This window comes from Telmatherina bonti, assembly GCF_933228915.1.
Source record: "Telmatherina bonti genome assembly, chromosome: 9".
Lineage (NCBI taxonomy): Eukaryota > Metazoa > Chordata > Actinopteri > Atheriniformes > Telmatherinidae > Telmatherina > Telmatherina bonti.
In genome coordinates this window covers 35,175,847-35,197,262 of record NC_136627.1, presented here as the reverse complement: position 1 = coordinate 35,197,262, position 21,416 = coordinate 35,175,847, and the positions used below count along the sequence as shown (strand labels likewise).

Sequence of the window (21,416 nt, the reverse complement as noted above, 5' to 3'; positions counted from 1 at the left end):
GAATCTCCCGTTCCACCTCATCACCATGAGAATCTCCCGTTCCACCACATCACCATGAGAATCTCCTGTTCCACCTCATCATGATGAGAATCTCCTGTTCCACCTCATGATGAGAATCTCCCGTTCCACCTCATTATGATGAGAATCTCCCGTTCCACCACATCATGATGAGAATCTCCCAAAGCTGCTCTGCTGGATGTAGATCTGGTGACTGTGGAGGCCGTTGGAGGACAGTGAACTCATCATCATGGTGGAGATGATGTGAGCTTTGTGACATGGTGCATCATCCTGCTGGAAGTTTCCATCAGAAGATGCTACACTGTGCTCACAAAGACATCATCAAAGCTGGTCTCTGTCCTGCAGACTTTTCAGGTTTTCCTGCTTTTAACACACCTGACTCAAATTAATGGCTTTTCAGCTATTCACTGTAAACATAATCAGGTGTGTTTCAACAGAAAAACATCTCATACTTGCAGGGTGGTGGATCTTTAAGACCAGGTTGGAGGCCCCAATGTGTGTCAGGAAAGTATCCCCCACACCATTACAGCATAGATCCTGATGGCAGGATGGATCCATGTTGTCATGATGTTTCCAGCAGATTCTGATCCTACCATGTGAATGTGGAGCTGAACTGGAGACTCATCAGACCAGCAACGTTTCTCCATCTTCTATTGTCCAGTTCTGGTGAGTCTGTGTGAATTGTAGCCTCAGGTTCCTGTTCTTGCTGACAGGAGGGAACCCGGTGTGATCTTCTGCTGACGGAGACCATCTGCTTCCAGGCTGGACGTGCTGTATGTTCAGAGATAACGTCCTGCATATCTTGGTTGGAACCAGTGCTTACTTGACTTCCTACTGAGTGTAAATCACACATTCTAACCTCACTGGCTGAGTTGCTGACTTCGATTTAATATACAACTGGTAAAATATGAGCAGAATGTGAGTTTTCTGTACAGCGGTCCTCGTATCGGGGTCAGAATGCATTTCAGTGAAACATCTTTTCTCCAACCTACAATTAAAGCATTCAGTCTGTTTAAATAATGTGAATTATTCACCAGCAGTGATAAATTAATTCACTATAAATACACACTGCTGTGTGGGTACATTGTGAAAGTGTGTGTTTGTCTCTGTGTCATAATCTGTTTAATCTGCATGACAGCACATGTAAAAAAGTGGAATCGCAAACAGCTGTAAAACTCACGCTCTGCATTTGCGATGAAGCACACGAGCGTTGGTGGTTCCATAAAACGATTAAAGGGAGGCAGGAGATCAAAAGGCTGGACTCAGGCTTCGTTAAAAAAAAAAAAAAAAAAGTACTAGTAATTACACTCCGGCATAATAGAGCTGCTAATTGAATCATTAAGCATCACAGTGGTTGCCTGGCTGCGCTGTGGTGTCAGATAAAAGAGAAAAGCCTGAACAGAACCTCAAGGAAACAGAGGAAACAAAAAGCTTACAAATAATACACAAAGCAGAGGTGATAAAAGGAGAAAAAAAAGTTTATTTTACAGCCAAACTGGAAAAGACGGATGCATTAGTTTTCTCTGCTTCACTCCTGCCTTAAAACACTGGTTTTACCTTAACTGGCTTTTCCAAATGCATCATAGGAGTTTACTGGGAGTTGTTTGTGTCTGCAACGGCCCTGTGACAATCTGCCGACCTGTCCAGGTTTACATTCGTTATGCATCTGATAGCAGCTGGAATGGGCTCCAGAACCAGCCCATGGATGCAGAACATTATCAGACCTTTAAACAGGCTGCTTTTCACTTTAAATTTGGTCACATGGCACCATCTGCTGGTTAGCTGCTCAGTTTCAATTCAAGCCACAAACGTTTTGAGGAAAAACACAAGCATGTGATGGATACGTTTATTGGAAATTTAAATATTTGGTCATTATTACGAAGGGTTAGAGTTCATGCACACAACAGTCCACAGCAACAAAGCTGGAAACTGATGACAAAATCCAAAAAGACAAAAACACCCAGAAAGTTTCCTTGTCACGAGCAACACACACTCATTCCCCAACATGATTCATCTTTACAGGCAGGATGATCAAAATACGACTGTGCAGGGACAACAAGCAAAGCAGAAACCAGATCAATACAAGCAAGTTGCTGCTGGAAATACTGCAGCCACAGAGCACTAAGTACTAATACTATAGTAAAGAAAGTACTAGACAAAAAACACACAAAAACCTAAAACTACAAAATGATATTTGGTATCTTAACTTATGGATGTGGTCACTATTTGATCTCATCAGCATCTGTAGTCGCAAAGTTTCTCTAGCAGCCATTAAATCTGATAAACTACGGTTAAACCAGTCACATCTGCACGGATTAAACTAAATCAACAAAAAAAACTAAACCTTCAACACTTATTCACACCTCTTGCTTCTCAAGATAAGAGTTACAAACCTGTTTCTACACTGAGCAATCGAGGGTTTGTCGACACCCAGAATGACGGTACGGATGAGTAAATCAAACACTAATAGTTACTGTTTGCATTCTGGTTCACAACCAGCTGGCGAGACGGTAAAGTCAACTTCTGAGTGGAGCACAGCCGAGTTGGACGGCAGTGAAAACAACCCTTACATGACCTTTGGCAAGATCAACAGTGAGATTACTGTACACAGAGTTCTACTTTTATCAGAAAATATCCTCCAGTTGAGCCTTTATACAAGAAAAAGGGATTTTTTTTCTCTTCAGGAAGGCCAAAATAAATACAAACACTCTTCTTGGGGGACAGATCTTTTTCATACTTGCAGCTTGGCCAGTACAGATCTTCAAGAGATGGCTTAACAGAGAGATTTTGGTCGAATCTTCGGGAAAAGCTGGGAAAAGAAAAGAAAAAAGAAGTTTTTCTCTCTGCTGTGCTGTAGGCATTTCCACACATGAACCACAGCTATGTATTCCCCAGAAAACTGCAAATCGCTGAAACCCCAGCCCCAAAACGTTGGGACCCTGTGTAAAATGCAGATGAAACCAGAATGCAACAATTTGCAAAGTTCATCAACCAGCGCAGGCTGCACGTCAGGTCTGGAAGAGGAGTGAGTCAAGCCTATGGAGAGCATCCAGCTGTGACGCCGCAACCGATCTCATGCAGTCGCTGGGGGAGCGTAAATGCCGCCCCCCCCCCACAGGACTTACTATGATGATGTGTAATTTCTTTTACCTTAAAACTCTGCTTGTCACTTGTTTGGAAGGCAAAGTGACATTTATTATTCACATTACTGCAGTCGTTGGCGCCTTGCAGCATTCAGAGAGCTTCACAATTTTCATTCATTGTATTGAGTTTCGCTTCATGGACCATGTCACATGCCAGCAACTGCATAAACACACCAGCCGCTTCTAGCCCACAACATGTAAGGAAAGAGTCTGACATCTGACTTTTAGTGGCTGGAGAGAGCTCAGAGAAGAGAAAGGCGAAGATTTCTCTTCTCTGTGAAAAAAAGTCAGTAAAAGTTCAGCTGTGGGCAGAGGTGTGTAATCCAGGTGCCATAAAGCAGAAGTCCTGCCATGTTTCTGGATGTACCTGTGCATTTAGAACAGAGTTTTTCCACTAACAGGTTCATCTACCTGCAGTGGAGCTGAGCTAGTTACATTCAGCAGGTTTAGCGCTGGTTGGAACAGCTGCTGGACAGGACTTCTACTTTACAACATCTGGATTTTACACCTCTGGTCGTGGGACTACAATAGTCAGATGAAAATTTCTGCACTTTTCTTTTCTGCAACTTCTCCCAAAAATCTCTGGTGTTCATGTGAAAACTGCTCTAGTTGTCAAGCTGCTGGTTTAGAGAACGACATCTTACCCCAAAGTAGTTGTTTGGGACGAAGCCCTCCCTCCCACAGAGAGACGCCCACCACCAGTCAGAGCCCTCCGGTTTCTGTAGGATGGTGACCATGTCTCCCTCTCTGAAGGTCAGTTCATCGGTCGCCTGAGCAGGGTAGCTCCACAGCGCATACAGCACCCCGCTGTTCTCCACCCCCATGCCTTCTTCCACACCTGCAATCACGATGAAGAAGAATGACTTATTTATTCTGATTAAACTGCTAAGAGGACAGATTGCGAAACCCTGCAGCAAAACACACGAAGATGAGATCACGAGGCGTTTTTAATCCAAATTGGCTGACACTGTGTTACGCTATAATTATGGATTTAACTGCATTCTGGCCGTTAATGACACATCTCTTTATAGGGTGTGAACTATGCATTGGTATTTGTGTGTGCAGCTGACTCACCCTTCAGGAAGCTCTCACACTCCTCAAATCCAGGAGCGTAAGGGTCACACTTCTGGGAGGCAGTTGCACCATCGCTCTCTGTCCTGGCCATGACAGCAGCTCCATTCCTCACCAAAAACTCACACAGAGCATGGTCGTTACAGGAGGCGGCACAATGCAGTGGAGTCCTGGGAGATTAGTAAACCACAGGCATTCAATACCACATGTGTGAAGCTCCAAAATCAACAGGGTGATGTCGCTTTGCACCGAATAGAATCCTCACGTTTCCTAAAGTTACCCTTCATATGAACTGAGTTACATAAAGCTTCCACTTGGCACAGATACAAGAAATAGAGAGGGTAGAAAAATAAACATGAGTGAAATTTACCATCCATGGCTGTCTGGCGCGCTGACGCTGGCTCCAATGCGAACGAGGAATTCCACTATTTGCAAATGGCCTGCACAGATGGAGTTGTGTAAACCAGTGATGCCCTCGTCATTGGGCTGACTGGGGTCAGTCATCTGTAAGAAACATTCAAAGAAGAACTTCAATGTAATTAATTGCATCCGCTCACATTTATATTATATTATATATATATATATATATATGTTTATATATGTATAAATAAATAAAGAGAGAGCTAGATCAAGGAGTTTTTCTATTTCTTCTCCTTGAGAAACTTAAACTGCCAAATAGATCAGGAGGATGTCGTGTCGACTTCCAGGCAGAGAGGAAATAGGAGTATGAGAATGCATTGTCAGCATAACTTCCCTCAGTTAAGTGTAACAAGAGTCTTAGCTCTCATTTTTGTCAAATCCAGGGCTAGAAGATCACTTGTAGCACTTCAGTTTGGGTTCAGACTCGCTTCAGGTTCTCTTTGTTCTGCAGCCTGCTGATGTAAGCTAAAACTGAGGCGAGTGTATCATCTCCTTCACTTTAATTTCATGCAACTTGCTGCGGGACTAATGTCTCCCTCAGAAAGTCAGAGAATGCAACGCTAAGCTCATCTGGTTGGGCAGACGACTCATGTAGGCTGCAGAGACCGCAGTTCTTTCAAGCAGCCACTGCAAGTTCCTAAAACCTAAGCTAAACCTAAAGCTCTTCGCTGCCAGTCCCCCCCGGTCGCTGACCCCTTTCCTCTCGAGCAACTGTGTCATTCAGGCCTCTAGATGTAAAATAATCATATCCTTAACCCTTTCATGCTAAGTGTATCATATCTAATGTACACAGTTTGAGACCATTTGCATAATTTTATGGTAAAAACTTTGCTCAAACCCCCGTTGTACACCATCTGATACTTGTCTTCTGCCATCTGGTGGACATGGTTAAAAAAAAAACGCGTTAACGTACAAAAAAAGAAAGTTTTTCTTTCTTTTGTTCCTTTGTGCATTTTGCTATAAGTGCCAAATAAAGACTTTGGATTCATGCAACCCCTAACTTTTGGGTTTGTGCTTTAAAGGTTTAAGGTATATTTTATGTACATGCGCCACATTCCTCCTCCCCAGAAGACATGGGGTTGCAGAGTAAAATGGAAAACATGTAATTTGGGAATAAAGAAAAGAGAAACTTCAAAACATGAAGTGGAATTCATAAGTATTCATCTACATATTACACACACCTCCTTCACAGCTCTCTGCACTGTCTCCAGCTCTCCCTGTAACGCCCCATCCAGCAGCAGGACCAGCGGACTGAGATGAGCTCGCTTTCCAGGAGTCTTGCAATCTCGACTGGACCGTCGCAGAATCGAATGGTAGTTCTGAAAAGGGAAGGAACATATAAGCTGTAATAATAACAGAAAAATTCTGGATCTAAATGAATAAAAAGAGATTATTAGATCTTCAGTTAATGTAAACCAGCTTCTCACTTTGACATCTTGTTGAATCACTAAGGCCGTCTGAGGAGAAGGTTTAGAAGAAGGAGGCATTGCACTGTCCTCTCCGTCTGAGGAACTGTGGGTCTCGCTACCTTGCTCCCCTTTATGGTGGTGATCCTTCTTGCGAAAAAGCTTGTCAATGAGGTTTTTGTACTGGTTTGGCTGGTATTGTGAGGCCTTCCTCAGAGGTCGTGAATGATCCACAGATCCTTTTCTCTTTAGTGCCCGGGGTATTTCAGCCCTGATACGGAGCAACTCCTCCAAGTTGGGAATTTCATCATTCTGAGCCTCAGGGGCCACCACTGGCTGGAGTCTGGTGGGACTCAGGGGCCGGGGAGTAACCTGTTCAACTTCTCCACCACTTGTTGGCAAGGGAGGATTGTCCAAAATCACTGGGATGCGCTGGGCATATTCCACACGCTCTAACTCTGCATCCACGTCTCCTGGGTTCAGAGCTGCAAACACAGACATAAACACATTTAGAGCACAAAACCCCAATGAACATCAGAGTCCAGGTGTGTGCAGGTGTTTAGTACGCTTTACCATCACTGTATATAGCCGGCTGCCTCAGTTCAGGTGGCTGGACGACAGGATGGTGGAAAAACTCCCTTGGGATGGATGGAACGGGTTGGTAGTGTGCTGCTTCTCCGTCGCCTCCCAGGACTCGTGGATGATGGGTGGCCATTGCTCCCCATTGAGGGTTTTGGAGGCGCAAAATGACAGATAGGGGAATGGGCTTACGTTGGCAGGATTTAGAGGAAATCGGAGGAACAGAAATGCGGGAGATGATTGGTTGGGGGTAAAACTGGGAGTGGCTCTGGGGTGACATATCTGGCGGGACTGATATACAGGCGTTACGAGGGAGAGAACTATAGGAACCCTGCTGGAAATTTGGACTTGTATTCTAGAAAGAAAAGAAAAAAGAGAAAGTTAAGATTCATTTCAACATTTCCTCTATTTTCTAGAGTTCAGCTTAAGGTGTGAAATTCTGTTTCCATGCTTTTTTTTCTGTTTATAAAGAAAACAAGACTGGACTGGAGTTGTTTTTCATACTTATGTCTACATATCCAAAAGACAATTTTATGTCCAAACAGTTTTGAATGTGACTGCTATGATAGACTTATGTACCTTTTAAAAGAAATTTTAAACAGTTTTGAATGTGACTGCTATGATAGACTTATGTACCTTTTAAAAGAAATTTTAACACATTAGCTGAAAGAAAACTTGTGAGTGTAAGACATGAAACAAGAATGAACATTAGATGACTATTCAGTCAGCACAGAACATTTAGAAACCTCACTATGCTCTACTGTCCAGTAAGTCACTAGCATAGCCCTGTGATGGACTGGCAAGCTTTTCAGGGTGTACTCTGCCTCTTGCCTGATGATTACTGGGATAGGCTTCAGTTTACCTGCGACCCTGAATTGGATTGAGCAGTATAGAAAATGAGTGAATGAAAGTAACTAGCACAGACATGTTAGCTTTAGCCTTGTCATGCTAATGCTGAGTCAAAGCACCATCTTTTATGGTGGGTCATTCCATTGAAGAGATAGTTGTTAGCCTTGCTATGCTAAATCAAAGCAAAGGCAATCTGATTTGATGGCTCAATAGCATAGACAAGATAGTTGTTCACGTGGCTATGCTAATGCTCAGCCAAAGCAGTGAGCCATTTAATCCAGCGGGTCATTTAGCAAGATATTTGTTAGCCTGGCAAAGCAGATGCTTTCTTCTGGTCATCATTTCCACAGACAAGTTAGTTATTAGCCTGGGGAAGTTAGCACTCATAAAACGATACCTAATTTAATAGCTCATTAATTAACTATGCAGAATATCAAGATTAAATAAATTCTTAACAAGTTAGTTGAAGAAATTTCCACCCACTTTTCTCATGAAGGGAAACTTGATTTATTAAACCTTAAATGGCTTTTGTTCCGAGGCTAAACATGTTTATTTCTGCTGGGAAGTTGGTCTTTAAAATGGAAGTCTATGGGAATTGACTCCCTTTTGGAGTCCCTAGTGGACCACAGGTTACCATTTGGTTCCACCTCTGGTTTCCAGTTAACTTATCGAAGAATCAAAACTGTGAAAAGCAAGAAAAACTGCTGTAATTTAAATCTTCTGTTCAGGATGCAAAGGAAAGGTGTGTTATTTCTAAGGAAATAATGACTCCTGTAAAACGCTCAGCCAGTTTATGCTAATCTGTAAAAACAACGCTAGGAGATCTGGAGCAATTCCCAACTAATAAACAACAGTACCGCCCACCTTTTTGGGGCTTGTAGCCAGAGAAGGGCCATCGAGGTTGGATTCCCGCCAGCTGCTGTTTGGCACGGACTGCCGCAGCCACTCTGTCTCTGAAACAGAGAGTTAAAGTTCTTTAAGAACAGAGGTGTTGCATGAAAACTGGCTTCAGGAATTCACATGCAAATGAGACTGAAAATGAACCAACTGTCGTAAGTGTGGTGAGGTTTCTTCTCATAAGACACGTCCAGATCTGTTTCATTCCATCTGCCAGGACTTTTATGTCGTTGCATGCCCTCATCTTACAGAAAGAGAATGAAGATAAAAGGGCAAGGAAAGAGCAAATAAGACACAACTAAAACTGGAAATAAGAATTATTATTTACAAAACACGAGTAAAAAGGGAAATAACTTCACTTTAGCCTATACTAATTGAAAGGTGTTGATTAGCTTTATAGTTTTCTGATCATTTTACTGCTGGATCAGAAGACCTTCTTACCAGTTTGCATGAATCTGGCAAAATTTCGAGGAAGCGTGCTGGACACTGGTTGGCTGAAAGGCTTCGGGGAAGAACTTCTGAAAGACAATGGGGATGGGCCTCTGTCCTGACGAGGTGACCTGTGGCCCATATGGCTGTCATAAGGACTCAGCAGGTTGTAAGAGGTCTGAACTGGTGAACTGGGCCGTTGGGAATGAAGTGACTGTTTGGGGCTCGGCAGAGTATTGGAGTAGCTATCAGACCCAGCTGGAGGAAGTGGAGAGTGCACCCTCCTGTTGAAAGTTGGAGACGAGTGTGGGCTGTTGGACATCATAGGAGAGGAGGGTGCGTTTCTGCTGCTGGAGATGCCAGAGTCAATGGAACGGAAAGATGTTGAGGTCGAAGACAAAGGTTTAGAGACGAAGGTGTCACCAGTGCTGCTCCATGACAGATGTGGGGTGTTGGAGATGCTGGACGACCCAGAAGACAGATGTGGCTCTTTGGACACAGTAGAGCTGGACTTGAGAACATTTTTCTGTTGCATAAGAAAAGATTGAAACCGCAAATTTAAACAATGTGGCATCTTAGCAGGGACAAGTTAACCCAACTACAATATGCTGAAACTAAGGCAGGTCGCTGTGGAAAATATGTGCTCATTTTTAATATAATCCAACAATTTGCACATAAAAGTTGAAGAAGGGGCGAAAAGATGAGAAAGGTGTTTGTCACTTTGATTAAACTATTTAAGATTTTTTTCTTAAAGTAAAACAAATAAGTTAAAGTTTTGTGAGCATTGCACACCCTGACCTTGGACTCAGCATGCTGCCACGTCTATTCCTGAAATGATTAGCAGCTTTGTGAATGAGTTTTCCACTTATGAATCATCTTTCTGCAGAGTTCTGGGCTGGAATTGACCTTATAACCTTTCATAGATGGATAAACAGCTTCTCTAGGATCATTACTGATGTCTTTCCTCCTTGGCACTGTGTTAACACGTAGCTGAAAGCTGCGGAGCAGATAAAGTAACAAAACATCTGCATTTATAGAGGAAATGGAGTGCATTTGGTTGCTGAATTCCTGAAAGGAGCAGTAATAACGGACTAGTTTTTCCTGTGCCTTGCCTCTGCTTTCTGGCTAAAACTCCCCTCATTCTAGTAATTTCCCTGGATCTGCTGATTTATCTGTACAATAAATCTAAATGGGTGTTCTCCCTTTTTCCACAACTGTAATATCCTTAAAAGTAGGTATGCACCGATACCAGTATCGGTATCGTCTCAATACCAAGCGTGTGTACTCGTACTTAGTGTTAATAAAAGTGTACTGATACCACACTAGTCATGTCCACGCAGATGTGTTTGAAGACATGCTTCAGACATGTTTTAAAAGAAATAAATGCCTTGAATGTTAAAATGTGACATTTTTTATTACACTAAGCTAGATCTTTGTTTCAAAACCACACATTTATAGTTGTATTTAGGTAAAATGTGCCAAATCAACATAAAACTTGTTGAAATTGTAAGATCTGTAATGTTATTATATTTGTATTGGTGAGGTAACTTTAGGAGGGATGGGTCATTTATTACAACCTAATGAAATCTTACACAGTTATAACAGCAATAATAACCATAGTCGCAATAATGTTCACATAAACATGTTTGGTATCGGCGGATATTCCAGTTTCAGATATCAGTATCGGATCAGAACTCCCAAAAAGTGGATCAGTGCATCCCTACTTAAAAAATCTTATAAAACTGTTCTTTTGATGCTTTGGCTATAGCTGTAGCAGGAAGCTCACTGACATGTGCTGTAAACACTTTCAGCTATAAGAAACAAACTGGGCTGAAGACAGAGAATGAGTTATGTGTGGATTTGTGTGTACCTGAAATCCAGATGTGTCGTTGTTGTCGGATGAGGCCTCCTTCAGCAGGGAGTTAAATTCCCTGGATAACTCATCCGCTGCAGCCAGTGATGCGTTCAGGTCGTCATTCATGGTCTGGACTGAATATGAACCATATAAGTAGTGCAGATAATTAGTGAAGGATATTGCTCCCATGTGCACAAATATGAGCCAAGCTGAAAGACAAATAAAAGACTTGTGGGAACTTACACAGCATGTTGCTGCCAAAGCCGGTCTGTGAGCTCATGGCTGCAACGCAACAGGGATCAACTCCTGGAAAAGACAAACCACTGCAGCCATTAGGAGAAAAGCCGCACACTTTCCTGTATTCATGTGCATTTTATCTGTAACAAGACGACAGTTCGGACCAACAGACTGTGACCTCTCGGTTCTTTCACTCCTTTCTCTTCCTCTGAGAACTGCATGTAAATTATCGCGTTAAGACCTTCCCTTTCTAATCCAGTTCTGTCACCTCCTTCAGGCACTTGACTAAATAACTGGAATGCCTTCTGTGTCTATACAAGCTGCAGTTTCCTCAGACTGTCAGCCAAGAAAAAAAATAAAAGAAGAGGACATCTGGTTCCATGTGTTTAACATCTTGACTAATATTTTAATCAGTGCTGCAGATGTTATTGCTCAACATCATGACAGAAAATGGCTGACGTAGCAGACAGTCAGAAACAGGTGGAACTCACTACTGGTTATGTGGTAAATACAGAATAGTCCAGATTCAATTCAACTATTCAATTCAACTTTATTTATACAGCATCAAATCACGGCAATGCCATCTCAAGATGCTTTACAGACAGGAAAAAAAAAACATAATGAAAGCCAATTCATAACAGCCTATATAAGGAAACCAACAGATTGAGTTGGAGGTCCAACTCAATCTCCCATCCTGAGCAAGCACACTGGGAAGGAAAAAACTCCCTTTTAACAGGAAGGAAACCTCCGGCAGAACCCGAAGGTTTCCTTCAATGCTACAATGATTTTCATTTCTACAACTTTAACTCTGAGTTATTACAAAATAAATGAAATAATCCAGACTTTAACAGCTTGATTAGGATCATCAGAATAAGATGAAAATTCTGTAGCAGCTGATTAATAACAAGAAAACCAGGTGTTTAGTTGAAACTTCAGCTGTGAAATTAAATAAACCACATGATAACCTTTAAGTATTTGAAATAATGTAGAAAACATTGTTGTGTACGATTCTGAAACAACATGGAGACATGGCCTTCACAGGTCAAGTTTGGGTTTTTAAATCATCTGGACATTTTGTTCACATGGTGTTTTGGAACCCGGAAAACCTTTTAAACCAGATCCCAAAGTGAATAAATGGAGGTCTTCAAAACCTTTAACATAACATTTGTTAGGAAAAAAACAAACAAAAACTAATAACATAAAAAATGACTGTGTGGTAGTTTCCACCATCTCCTCGCAGCGAGACGCTTTGAGCCTCAGCTTGGGCTTAGTGTGGTGTTTGCATGTTCTCCCCATACATGTGTGGGTTCTTTCCTCATTCAGTCCAAACATGCTTGTTAGGTTAACATGTTTCTAAATTCTCCATAGTGTGAGTGGTTGTTTGTCCCCGTTATAGACTGGTGACCTGTCCAGACTGAACGATGCATCCAGCCTCCAGCTTGCTGATTTCAGATTTCATTGTTTTCTCATCTTATTTTCACTGTTCATTTTAATTTAGCAGTAAATTACTAGACTTTTCATATAAATTATCCAGTCCACAGCCTGTAGGAACACAGTACTTTGCAACCTTGTGGAGCAGTATAAGTACTGTTTTTCATTTCTGAGATCCTTCAGCTAGTTTTTCCATTTCTGACTGGATCACAGAGAGAAAAGCCCACGCTGCCGGACCGAGACGGAGCTGCAGGAATAAAAATGCACCAATCTTTTCTGATTTTTTCCAGATATTGTTGCATCATGTGAGGTGTTTTCATCAGTTCAGTTATTTAAAGATAAGTGAGCGTTGCACACTCCAGCAGCCCAGAGTGCAGCAGCCTGATGGTGGGAAATACTGCAGACATTTCATGCAGGACTGCAGTCACGGTAAATTGTTTCTCATTACATTCAAAAGACAAATGTTAGCAAGAATTAAGAAGGTTTCCTCCAGAAAACTGGGTTTATGGATGCTAGCCGTTTCCTCCTCAAGGATTGAAACTTTATTTAAAAAAAAAAAAAAATTAACTTCATATGATTGACACGCGAAACAATAAATAACTTTTGGTCCAAGAGAAAGTAAAGGGAGGGCTGTTGACTCCTAATGATGCATGGGGTGTTTTTCCAGAAAACATCAAGTCGATGGCGGCCATCATGAGCCTGTTCTGCGTCTGCATGAGCCAACAGCACCTGAACATTAACCGAAGCTCACGGCACAGTCAGATAATAAGAGCTTTTCACGCTTTCTCTGTGCTTCGCTGGCCTGTGGCAAGAACTTGTCATGTCTCTGTCAGGCTTGTTTGCAGACTTGCATTCCTCACCACTCCTCCCACTGAGGCTTTCTCCTTCCAAAACAGCCTGTGACTCTTATCTTTGTCGAGGGCCGCTCACTCCGAGAGCTCTTGCTGATTCACAAAGGTCAAAACTCTGTCCTCCCTTCACCGCCCTGCAATTCACGCACCCAACCCCTTCCCTGCTAATGGGGCCTTGTGCATGGCTGGTGCTACTGGAAGACAGCCACTTCACCCTCACAGCTACAGTTTATTTCAGTCAGCCTAAGTATCCAGTGAAGAAATACTTTTGTGTTTTGCGCAAAAACTCAATTCTGACCTCTTTACTTTGCTTGGAAATAAGAAAATGTGTTGTATTAAAAAAAATTTTAAAAAAAAGACTTGGCTTGATAATGCTCCTTGTGCCAACACTGGAACCTCCTTAACACAAAGGATGAAGCAGAAAAAAAGTCTTTTTTAACAAGAATCTTTGGGATTTTTGTTTCCAGCAGCCTGACACAAAGACTCCTCACATGCCTCTCTGGAAAACAGCAACGATCAGACAGTTAGACGCCGGATTTTAGCAGCAACAAGGCGATTCCCAAAGAGTTGTTGGCTGAAAACCTGGCTGCTATCTGCCTGATGCACAGTGTGTCTTTAAAACACGGCGACTCGTTCTGGTCCTGCTGGAGCCACAATCCAGCAGGTTTTCTCTGCATCCCTTCTTCAACACACCTAACTCTAATTATTGAGTCACTGTGCAGAACTAGTTTAATTAGATTCAGGTGTGTTTATACATGCCTGCCTTAAACATTTGAGGAAACTGTGAGAGAAGTGTCAGGTCCATGAACAACCAGCTACAGCAGAGGAACAGGATCTGAACACGACAGGAACAAATCCCCAGGACCTGAGACCTGGACCTTCAGTTGATCCATCGTCTGTTGACTGAAGCCTCATCAGAAACGGTCTCCATGGAAACGTGGCTGTCAAGAAGCCATTTTTAAAGGAAGCGAAACAGGGAGACACAAGAACTGGACTTAAGACCAATGGCAGACCAGTTCTCAGAGCCCGGACGTCAACATTGAAGCAGTGTGGGATCATCTGGACAGAGGCAGAAACATCCAGAGAAGAGGTTTGGAAAGTCCTTCAAGAAGTCTGAAGAGAAGACAGAAAGCTTCTCTCGGAGGGCTCAGGCTGTGATGAGACCTGGACTGACTCTTTACTTCCAAACCTGCATTTCTGTTCATGTTTACACATGTTTGAATAAATTATTGCATCATTTCCTGATAATTCCTGAAAACTGAGGGATGGCTGAGCATGTGATGCACAGTGAATTCTGGACCCGCTTATTTCTTTGCAGTCATTTTGTGATTTTTGAGGACCTCTCTGGTCTCTTTCTTTCTGTTTTATCCCCGTGGTTTGTGTTGGACATTTGCATCTAATTTTCCTTCCCTCTTCTTATCAGTGTTTGCTTTCATGTGCAAAAAAAAAGCCAGTTAAAATACTAAACTTTCCATTTGATTTTACATTATAAGTTTTGTTTTTTTTTTGCAGACATGCAAGATCAAGAGTATCTAATATGCTGTTAACATGCTGTAAATGTACATGAGAGTCCATGATGATAAAGACGGGAGAAACGCAGAGATTAATCATCTTAAAGTTTAAAGCAGACTGACAGCTTGCGGCCACTGTGGAAGTTTTTCTGCTATTCCTGGCTCGCCACTGTTCTGTACTCGAAAAGTTTCATGGAAAACCTCAAACTCACTTTCTTTCCAGCTTCGCTTCAGTGTGTGTCTTACAAAGTCCTCTGGTTCTGCTGTGTTAATAATTAACTCTTTCCAACAATGAAGCGACATGAAAAGCCACAAGAGGACAACACGAAAGAAAAGACAGCTAACTTATGCAATGAAAACTCCAAAAATGTGTAAAGCATAGACATCCTGTGGGAAGCAGAGGGGAGATTTAAGGATTGAAGACAATAATCATTAGCTTTTGAAGAATGCAAGGGTGTGTCTGACCTATAATGCCAGCAGTCCCTCCCTTTTCCCATTCACGTCCAGCACCAACTCAAGATTACACGTATGAGAGGGTGTCTAGTTTCTGCTGAACTCCTTATTTCCATCCAGGCATTCATTCATTTCCTCAGTATCCTGCTTCATGACTGTCGGTTCCTCCCTCGTGTCCTTCCTCCAGATCGTCTTGTTTTGTCGAGGAGGATTTGGCTGATACTACCACTTTCCTTTGTTACAGGTTTTCTTTTCTTTGGCCTTGAACTTAAGCCTGTATGCCGTCATGCAGACAACACAAGCTCTGCTTCACTCTCCTAGCCTCCAGTAAAAAACATCACCCTTCCTTTCTCACAATTCCACTGAAATAAAAAAACAGATTGGTCAGATGTCTAACAACAAATACAGCATCTGCTGTGATGTTTACACAGTTGCACTACTATCTCATGTGATAGCCACCTCTTTTAAACAGGTTGATTGCGTGACTGGACGGCAATGGGAAAACAAGTCCAAGGCTAAATGTGCAAATGCAGGTGGGAGTTTGGTGTAATTGTTTCATAAAATACCAGGAATCTGTGTCACAGGAACCAGAAGATGACACACCAATGCTTCTTCATCGTCTGTGTCTGCTCCCCATACAATCACACTCTGTATCCAAAAGTTTGCTCAACGAAATTACAAAACCAAACAGCAGTGAATTGATGACTTATGTGGATTCTTCTTCTTCCCACAGACACCCAAAAATGGCACGATGACATTTTCTGGCTTTAACAGCTTTTTGCTAACAAAAACTCCACCCAAACATTGTTTTAAAACATTTACACCTCAATCTAGTTAGTCATAAGAATGAAACATCATCGGTTGATGACAGCAACTGTCATTACAAAAAGCCTTTCAAAAGACAGATCGGCTGATCCCCTAAAAGGTCAGGAAAGAGGAATTTCTGCCGATCTTTCATCAAGCAAATAAAACGATAGCCTGTTTCCAGTTCCAGACCCTCTGTCATGTTGCACTATGCCTGTAATCCACGTAACCTCCAGAGCAACACTGTTCTGCACAGCATGTGACTCAGGAATCTCACAGTTCCACACAACATAACCCACATTTTTAGCCGGTCACTGATGCCCACAGTGTGCTGTGTAGGGGATTGCACAAGTCACAAACATCATTACTGCAGGGTTTCAGTTCATGTCAGATGTTTTCACCATGATCTGTTAAGCAACAAGTCGCAGCAAGTGTATTTTACAATGTAACCCAGCTGGTTTTGACAGAGATCCAATGCAAAGCACAGAAGTTGGAAGAATTCCTTTTAAATCCTGCTCTGACAGAAAGGTTAAGTTCACTAACAGACTGCAAAATCTGAGTTCTGCAAAATCTCACACATTTTTAACTAACATGGAGAACCAAAATGGGTCACAACATGAATATTATATAATTATATCATATAAAAACTTGAAAAATGCTCCGTGCAAAGAGCAAAGTCTTGATTGGTTTCAGTGGATTGCAATGGGCTTAATGTGACAGAGTGGTGCAGAGGTTAAAATCAGTGTGCCCAGGTCCAGTCAGCAGCTGACTGAAGCAGTGAGGTATGCCAGGCACCGCTGGACACATCTGATTTTCATTAAAGAACAAGCTCCTCCTCACATGCAAGACTCCTCACAATGGAAGAGGGGGCATGAAACACTGGTGAAAAATGAGGAAAAAATCTGCTTAACACAAACTGCAAACAATAGAGCTATACCAGCGAGCCAACACAAGAGAGGAATGATCTAATGAGACCTGGTGCAGCGTGAATCTTCCAGCAGATAAGCGCAGTCCGCCTGCGTTGCGAGGAAAAGTGGAAACTTTCTTACCTCACAAACCTCAGGGTCCCTCTCGCTTCTTTTGTTCCAAACTCGAGAGGAAACCCGAGCTCTGTTCAAAGCCTCTTGTCTTCCTGGAGTTGGAGCAGTTCAGCTTGTGTTTTGCTCCTGTTGCGGTGACTCCAGACATTTGCTCATGGCTGCGCACTGACTTGCGTTATTTTGGCTCCTAGTCCTGCCCCTTGTCTCTCTCTCTCTCTCTCTCTCTCTCTCTCTCTCTCTCTGCGCTGCTGTAATCTGAGACAGGTGTCCATCACATCTGTTCCAGGTGAGCCTACCGTGACTTTTCACTTTTAGCTGTGTTCTATGACGCAAGCATTATTAATATATTTATTTATTGCTCAAAGCCACTTTACGGTGTAAAAAGTCTTCCCTCTGCCGGATAGATAAAGTTGAACCTAAAAATGTTCCACATATTTGCATTGCAAGTGCATAGACAAATTGATCTATCTATCTATCTATCTATCTATCTATCTATCTATCTATCTATCTATCTGTCTGCCTGGCTGTCTGGCTATATATATATATATATATATATATATATATATATATATATATATATATATATATATATATATATATATATATATATATATATTTCACATATTTATGAAACATTTTAATGATTTTCTCTCTAACAATAGTTGACTGAGGACTAATGGTTTCAGTCATCCGTTAACACCTCTTCATTATTTGCACATGAGTGCTTCCTTGACAGCTGGTTTTAGCATGTTTAGCAGGCCTGAAGTGCAGTAGCTGAAGTTTACTTGCAAACAAAATAAAGTCATGAGACAAAATATGAATCAGCTCATGTTCATACTTTCTTAAATTAAATGAGTTCAAATAAATCTAAGAATAAATGTTCAAGTAAAACAGTAGTGTGTACTTGTAGCTACTTAGCCTAATAATGATTAACAAAGCCTGATAATATGTCCTGTTTTATACAAGATATATTCAGTGAGAAAATAATGATTTATTATTCATATTTGGGTTTTAAAATCAGTCAAGTCTTTTTAAACAATTTTTATGATTGAATTAATTATTCAATCATAAAAATTGTTCATGGTCAGTTTTTATTGTTTATATTGACCTTAATATGTTTAAAGGGCAGAATCTGGAGACGTGTGTGGATTGGTCATTCAACATGTCAATCATTAAACGCAATGACGTAATTACTACGTGACCCTCCTCGAATCTGGTGGAGCGTTTCCGTCAAGATGGTTGTCGGTGCCTTCCCTATCGCCAAGCTCCTCTATCTCGGAGTGAGACAGATGAGCAAACCTGTGGCGAACAGGATAAAAGCTGGAGCACGGAGAAGCGAGTTCTTTAAAAACTACATCTGTTTACCGCCGGCGCAGAGTAAGTAGCCAGGCTAATAGCCGCTAATTGCTAAGAGTTCACACTGCTCGACGTTTGATACAATTCCAACAGCCAATGACATTGAACCTTACAAAACGGCTTATCCAATCACGTTGCTATATCCTTATGTTCTACCAATGGTACGCACTCCATCTTGAAGTGGGCGGGGCTAGTCTGTCATTGAACAGTGAGGACATGACAGACCAGAATCTAACCTTCGCTAAAGAATATGGATTTAATAAAATAAATATGAGTCTGTTGTTAACTTTAATAAACATGAGACGGTTCTTGTGTAATTATTCCAGACGTTCCCTGAACGACAAGTAAAGCTAACCATGTTATATACGGTATACAGTGTGGTCAACTATAAGAAGGGTTCTCTGAGAAAAACAAATTCTCACAAACTATTTTAAAACTATGAACAAAAAATGCACATTTGGCATCTTCTGAAGTAGCGTTGGACTCAAAATGAAAACAGACGGTGAAAATTATTGTCATGGTAACTCAAAGAGATCTCAGATTGAGTTGTTAGGTTGCATAAGAAGAAAACATGACAGTCAAGTGAACTCAACAACTTCATTATAAGAACTTTGTATTTGAAATTATTCAGAATTTAGTTAGTGGTGTAGTGATGTATTTAAACCATTCTGGCTTTGTATATCTCCCCACATGTACAAGTGTTTACTTCTTTTTTTGTTCAAAGTTTTTTTTTTTTTAATTGAAAAATTAATTAGACATTATATTGAAAATACAATACAGTCATCTTTTTTTTAATATTTAACTCCCCGGAACAAACCCACCCTGTTGCACCATTTAAAGAAAAAAAAAAAAAAATTCCACAAACAATAATTCAAAGATGAAGTTACTCATGTAAGATAAGTGAGGGATCCACCTTTTTTAATCTGATCCAAAATAGGTTGCCAGATATTGAAGTACTTATTGACGCAGCCTCTAAGAGAGTACCTTATTTTCTCCAGTGTTAAATGATGGAAAAGATCAACAATCCATAATTTAAACGACGGAGGATGCTTTTCCTTCCACTTAAGCAGTACAAGCCTGCGAGCAATAAGTGTGGCAAAGGCAATTACTACTTTATATTTATGACTGCTGAAAATTTGTGGTGCAACGCCAAATCTTGCAGACTTGGCCTCAGCAACCATATTAATCCCAAATGCATGCCAAAGCTGTGCCAGTTCTGAACAAGATCAAAACATATGAGATAGTGTTGCAGGTTTAATTTCACAACGATCACAGTTAGGATCCAAATCAGGTTTAAATTTTACCAGCTTCACTTTAGACCAGGGCAATCTATGAACGACTTTAAATTGGATTACCCAAGAGAAGAAGATATTGTTTATAACAGTTTTCCAAACGTCTTCAGGGATTACACTTTCAAGTTCCTCCTCCCATTTCGCTTTGACAGGAGTCAGTGGTTCCAAGTTATAAGAATTAGTAGCAGAATAGATTTTACCAATTGTTACCAAGTGTTTACTTCTGATCAGATATAAAAGTCTAACTGGCAAACTGCCTTTGTGTTTATCTTCACAGTTTATCACTGGATTGAAATGAGAACAAAGATGCGCATCATGGGCTTTCGGGGCTCCACCATTAAGCCATTGAACGAGGAGGCGGCTGCAGAGCTTGGTGCAGAGTTGCTGGGAGAAGCAATTATCTTCCTTATAGGTGGCGGTTGCATGGTGCTGGAGTACAGCAGGCAAGCCGCTAACTCTCGCCGCAAGGAGGAGGAGCTGAACGAGACCTTGAATAGTCTACAGACTCAAATAGCAGAATTATCACTAACAACAGAGACACTAGATGCGCAGCTCAGAGAGATCAACAGGCTGCTACTTTCATTTCCTGCTCCCACAAAAAAGTGACTAAGTTTTGTGTTATGCAGCAGTGCATATTGTTGACCTGTGTGTGAACAGCTAAAAGTGCACCAACAAACTACTGTCATTACCCTGCTTCACACTTATCCCCTGCCATTAATTTGGTTGGAGGACGTAGACACAAGTGCACTGTGTGATTCAGGTGCTTTAATTTGCTCAAGTTTTGAGCAAGTAGTTGTAAAATGGGATTACTATGACATTCATAGTAAATTTCTATGGTTGACTTTGCATGTTATCATAAAATCAATTGTACATAAAAATGTACAGAGCCAGGCAATGGTAAACCTAAAGCTAATATATTTTGTGACAGCTCAAGCATATCATTATTTGATTTTTTTTTTCAATCCAGTGATCTTGATGGAGACATTTATAAATTGTTTATTTTCATGATTTATTGGCTTAAGTGGCAATTGACTGTACAGTTCAACAGTTTTAAAAACTTTCATACAAAACAAGCAAACATCTGATTCATCCCTACAACTTTCTGTACAGTTTATATTGTGATAGTTGGTTCATGTAAATTGTATCTGATGAAAAAAAGATGGTGTGAAATAAAATGATATGCTGTCAGTTAATGTGTCACATTATGTACCCTGATGTTTAAAAACAGCATTGCCCTACAAACCCTGACTGTGGCTTCAACTTCCGTGTGTTCCAAGAGCAAGAGAAGTAACAAATGGATATACTGATGTCATGAAATCACCTTAAAAAACAAAGGGTAGACATAACATGTACGGCTTAATGTGAATATACCAAATACATTACAATTGTATCGGTAATAAACTTTTTTTTTCTTTTTTAAAAAAAGCCTTGAAGTTTTCTGAAAAAATAGCAATAATTTATTATTTATCCAGACCTTTTTCCCTTATTGTTGTTGTTGTTAGTGTTATGTTTTTAACAATTAAAATTGTTGAAAGAGGAAAAAAAGGAAAATGTAATGCTAAGTATAGTAAATGAACTTTTTTTTTTTTTTTAAATTCTTAATTTAAAGAAATTGTACAACAATATAGCTTGTAACAGGTCTAAAGCTTTCCAGGTACATATAATGCAACTAAGCAGTAAAATTGTAACATAAGAAGGAAGGAAAGAGGAAAAAAAACATGCAAACAAGAGCTAGCACTGTTGCAAAATAAGGTTTTCAAATATATGTGGATGA

The 21,416-nt window shown here is 40.9% G+C and overlaps 2 protein-coding genes across 2 annotated transcripts; one reads left to right on the top strand and one right to left on the bottom strand.

Annotated features, from left to right (window-relative positions):
* Nucleotides 1–1,529: 1,529 nt before the first annotated feature.
* On the bottom strand, nucleotides 1,530–17,134 carry ppp1r13l (protein phosphatase 1, regulatory subunit 13 like). The gene is made up of 13 exons (XM_079246917.1): nucleotides 17,004–17,134; nucleotides 10,911–10,973; nucleotides 10,683–10,801; nucleotides 8,825–9,338; nucleotides 8,535–8,627; nucleotides 8,351–8,439; nucleotides 6,632–6,992; nucleotides 6,080–6,543; nucleotides 5,834–5,971; nucleotides 4,603–4,736; nucleotides 4,236–4,402; nucleotides 3,806–3,999; nucleotides 1,530–2,827 (listed from the first exon to the last, which is right to left on the bottom strand). Exons 2-13 carry the CDS (start codon nucleotides 10,945–10,947, stop codon nucleotides 2,792–2,794), a joined length of 2,346 nt encoding a protein of 781 aa, XP_079103043.1. The 5' UTR covers nucleotides 10,948–10,973; nucleotides 17,004–17,134; the 3' UTR covers nucleotides 1,530–2,791.
* A 1,072-nt stretch (nucleotides 17,135–18,206) lies between these two features.
* opa3 (outer mitochondrial membrane lipid metabolism regulator OPA3) lies at nucleotides 18,207–20,799 on the top strand. Its single transcript, XM_079246532.1, has 2 exons — nucleotides 18,207–18,371; nucleotides 19,920–20,799. The coding sequence occupies exons 1-2, from the start codon at nucleotides 18,230–18,232 to the stop codon at nucleotides 20,246–20,248; spliced, it is 471 nt and encodes a 156-aa protein (XP_079102658.1). The 5' UTR covers nucleotides 18,207–18,229; the 3' UTR covers nucleotides 20,249–20,799.
* Nucleotides 20,800–21,416: the final 617 nt, after the last annotated feature.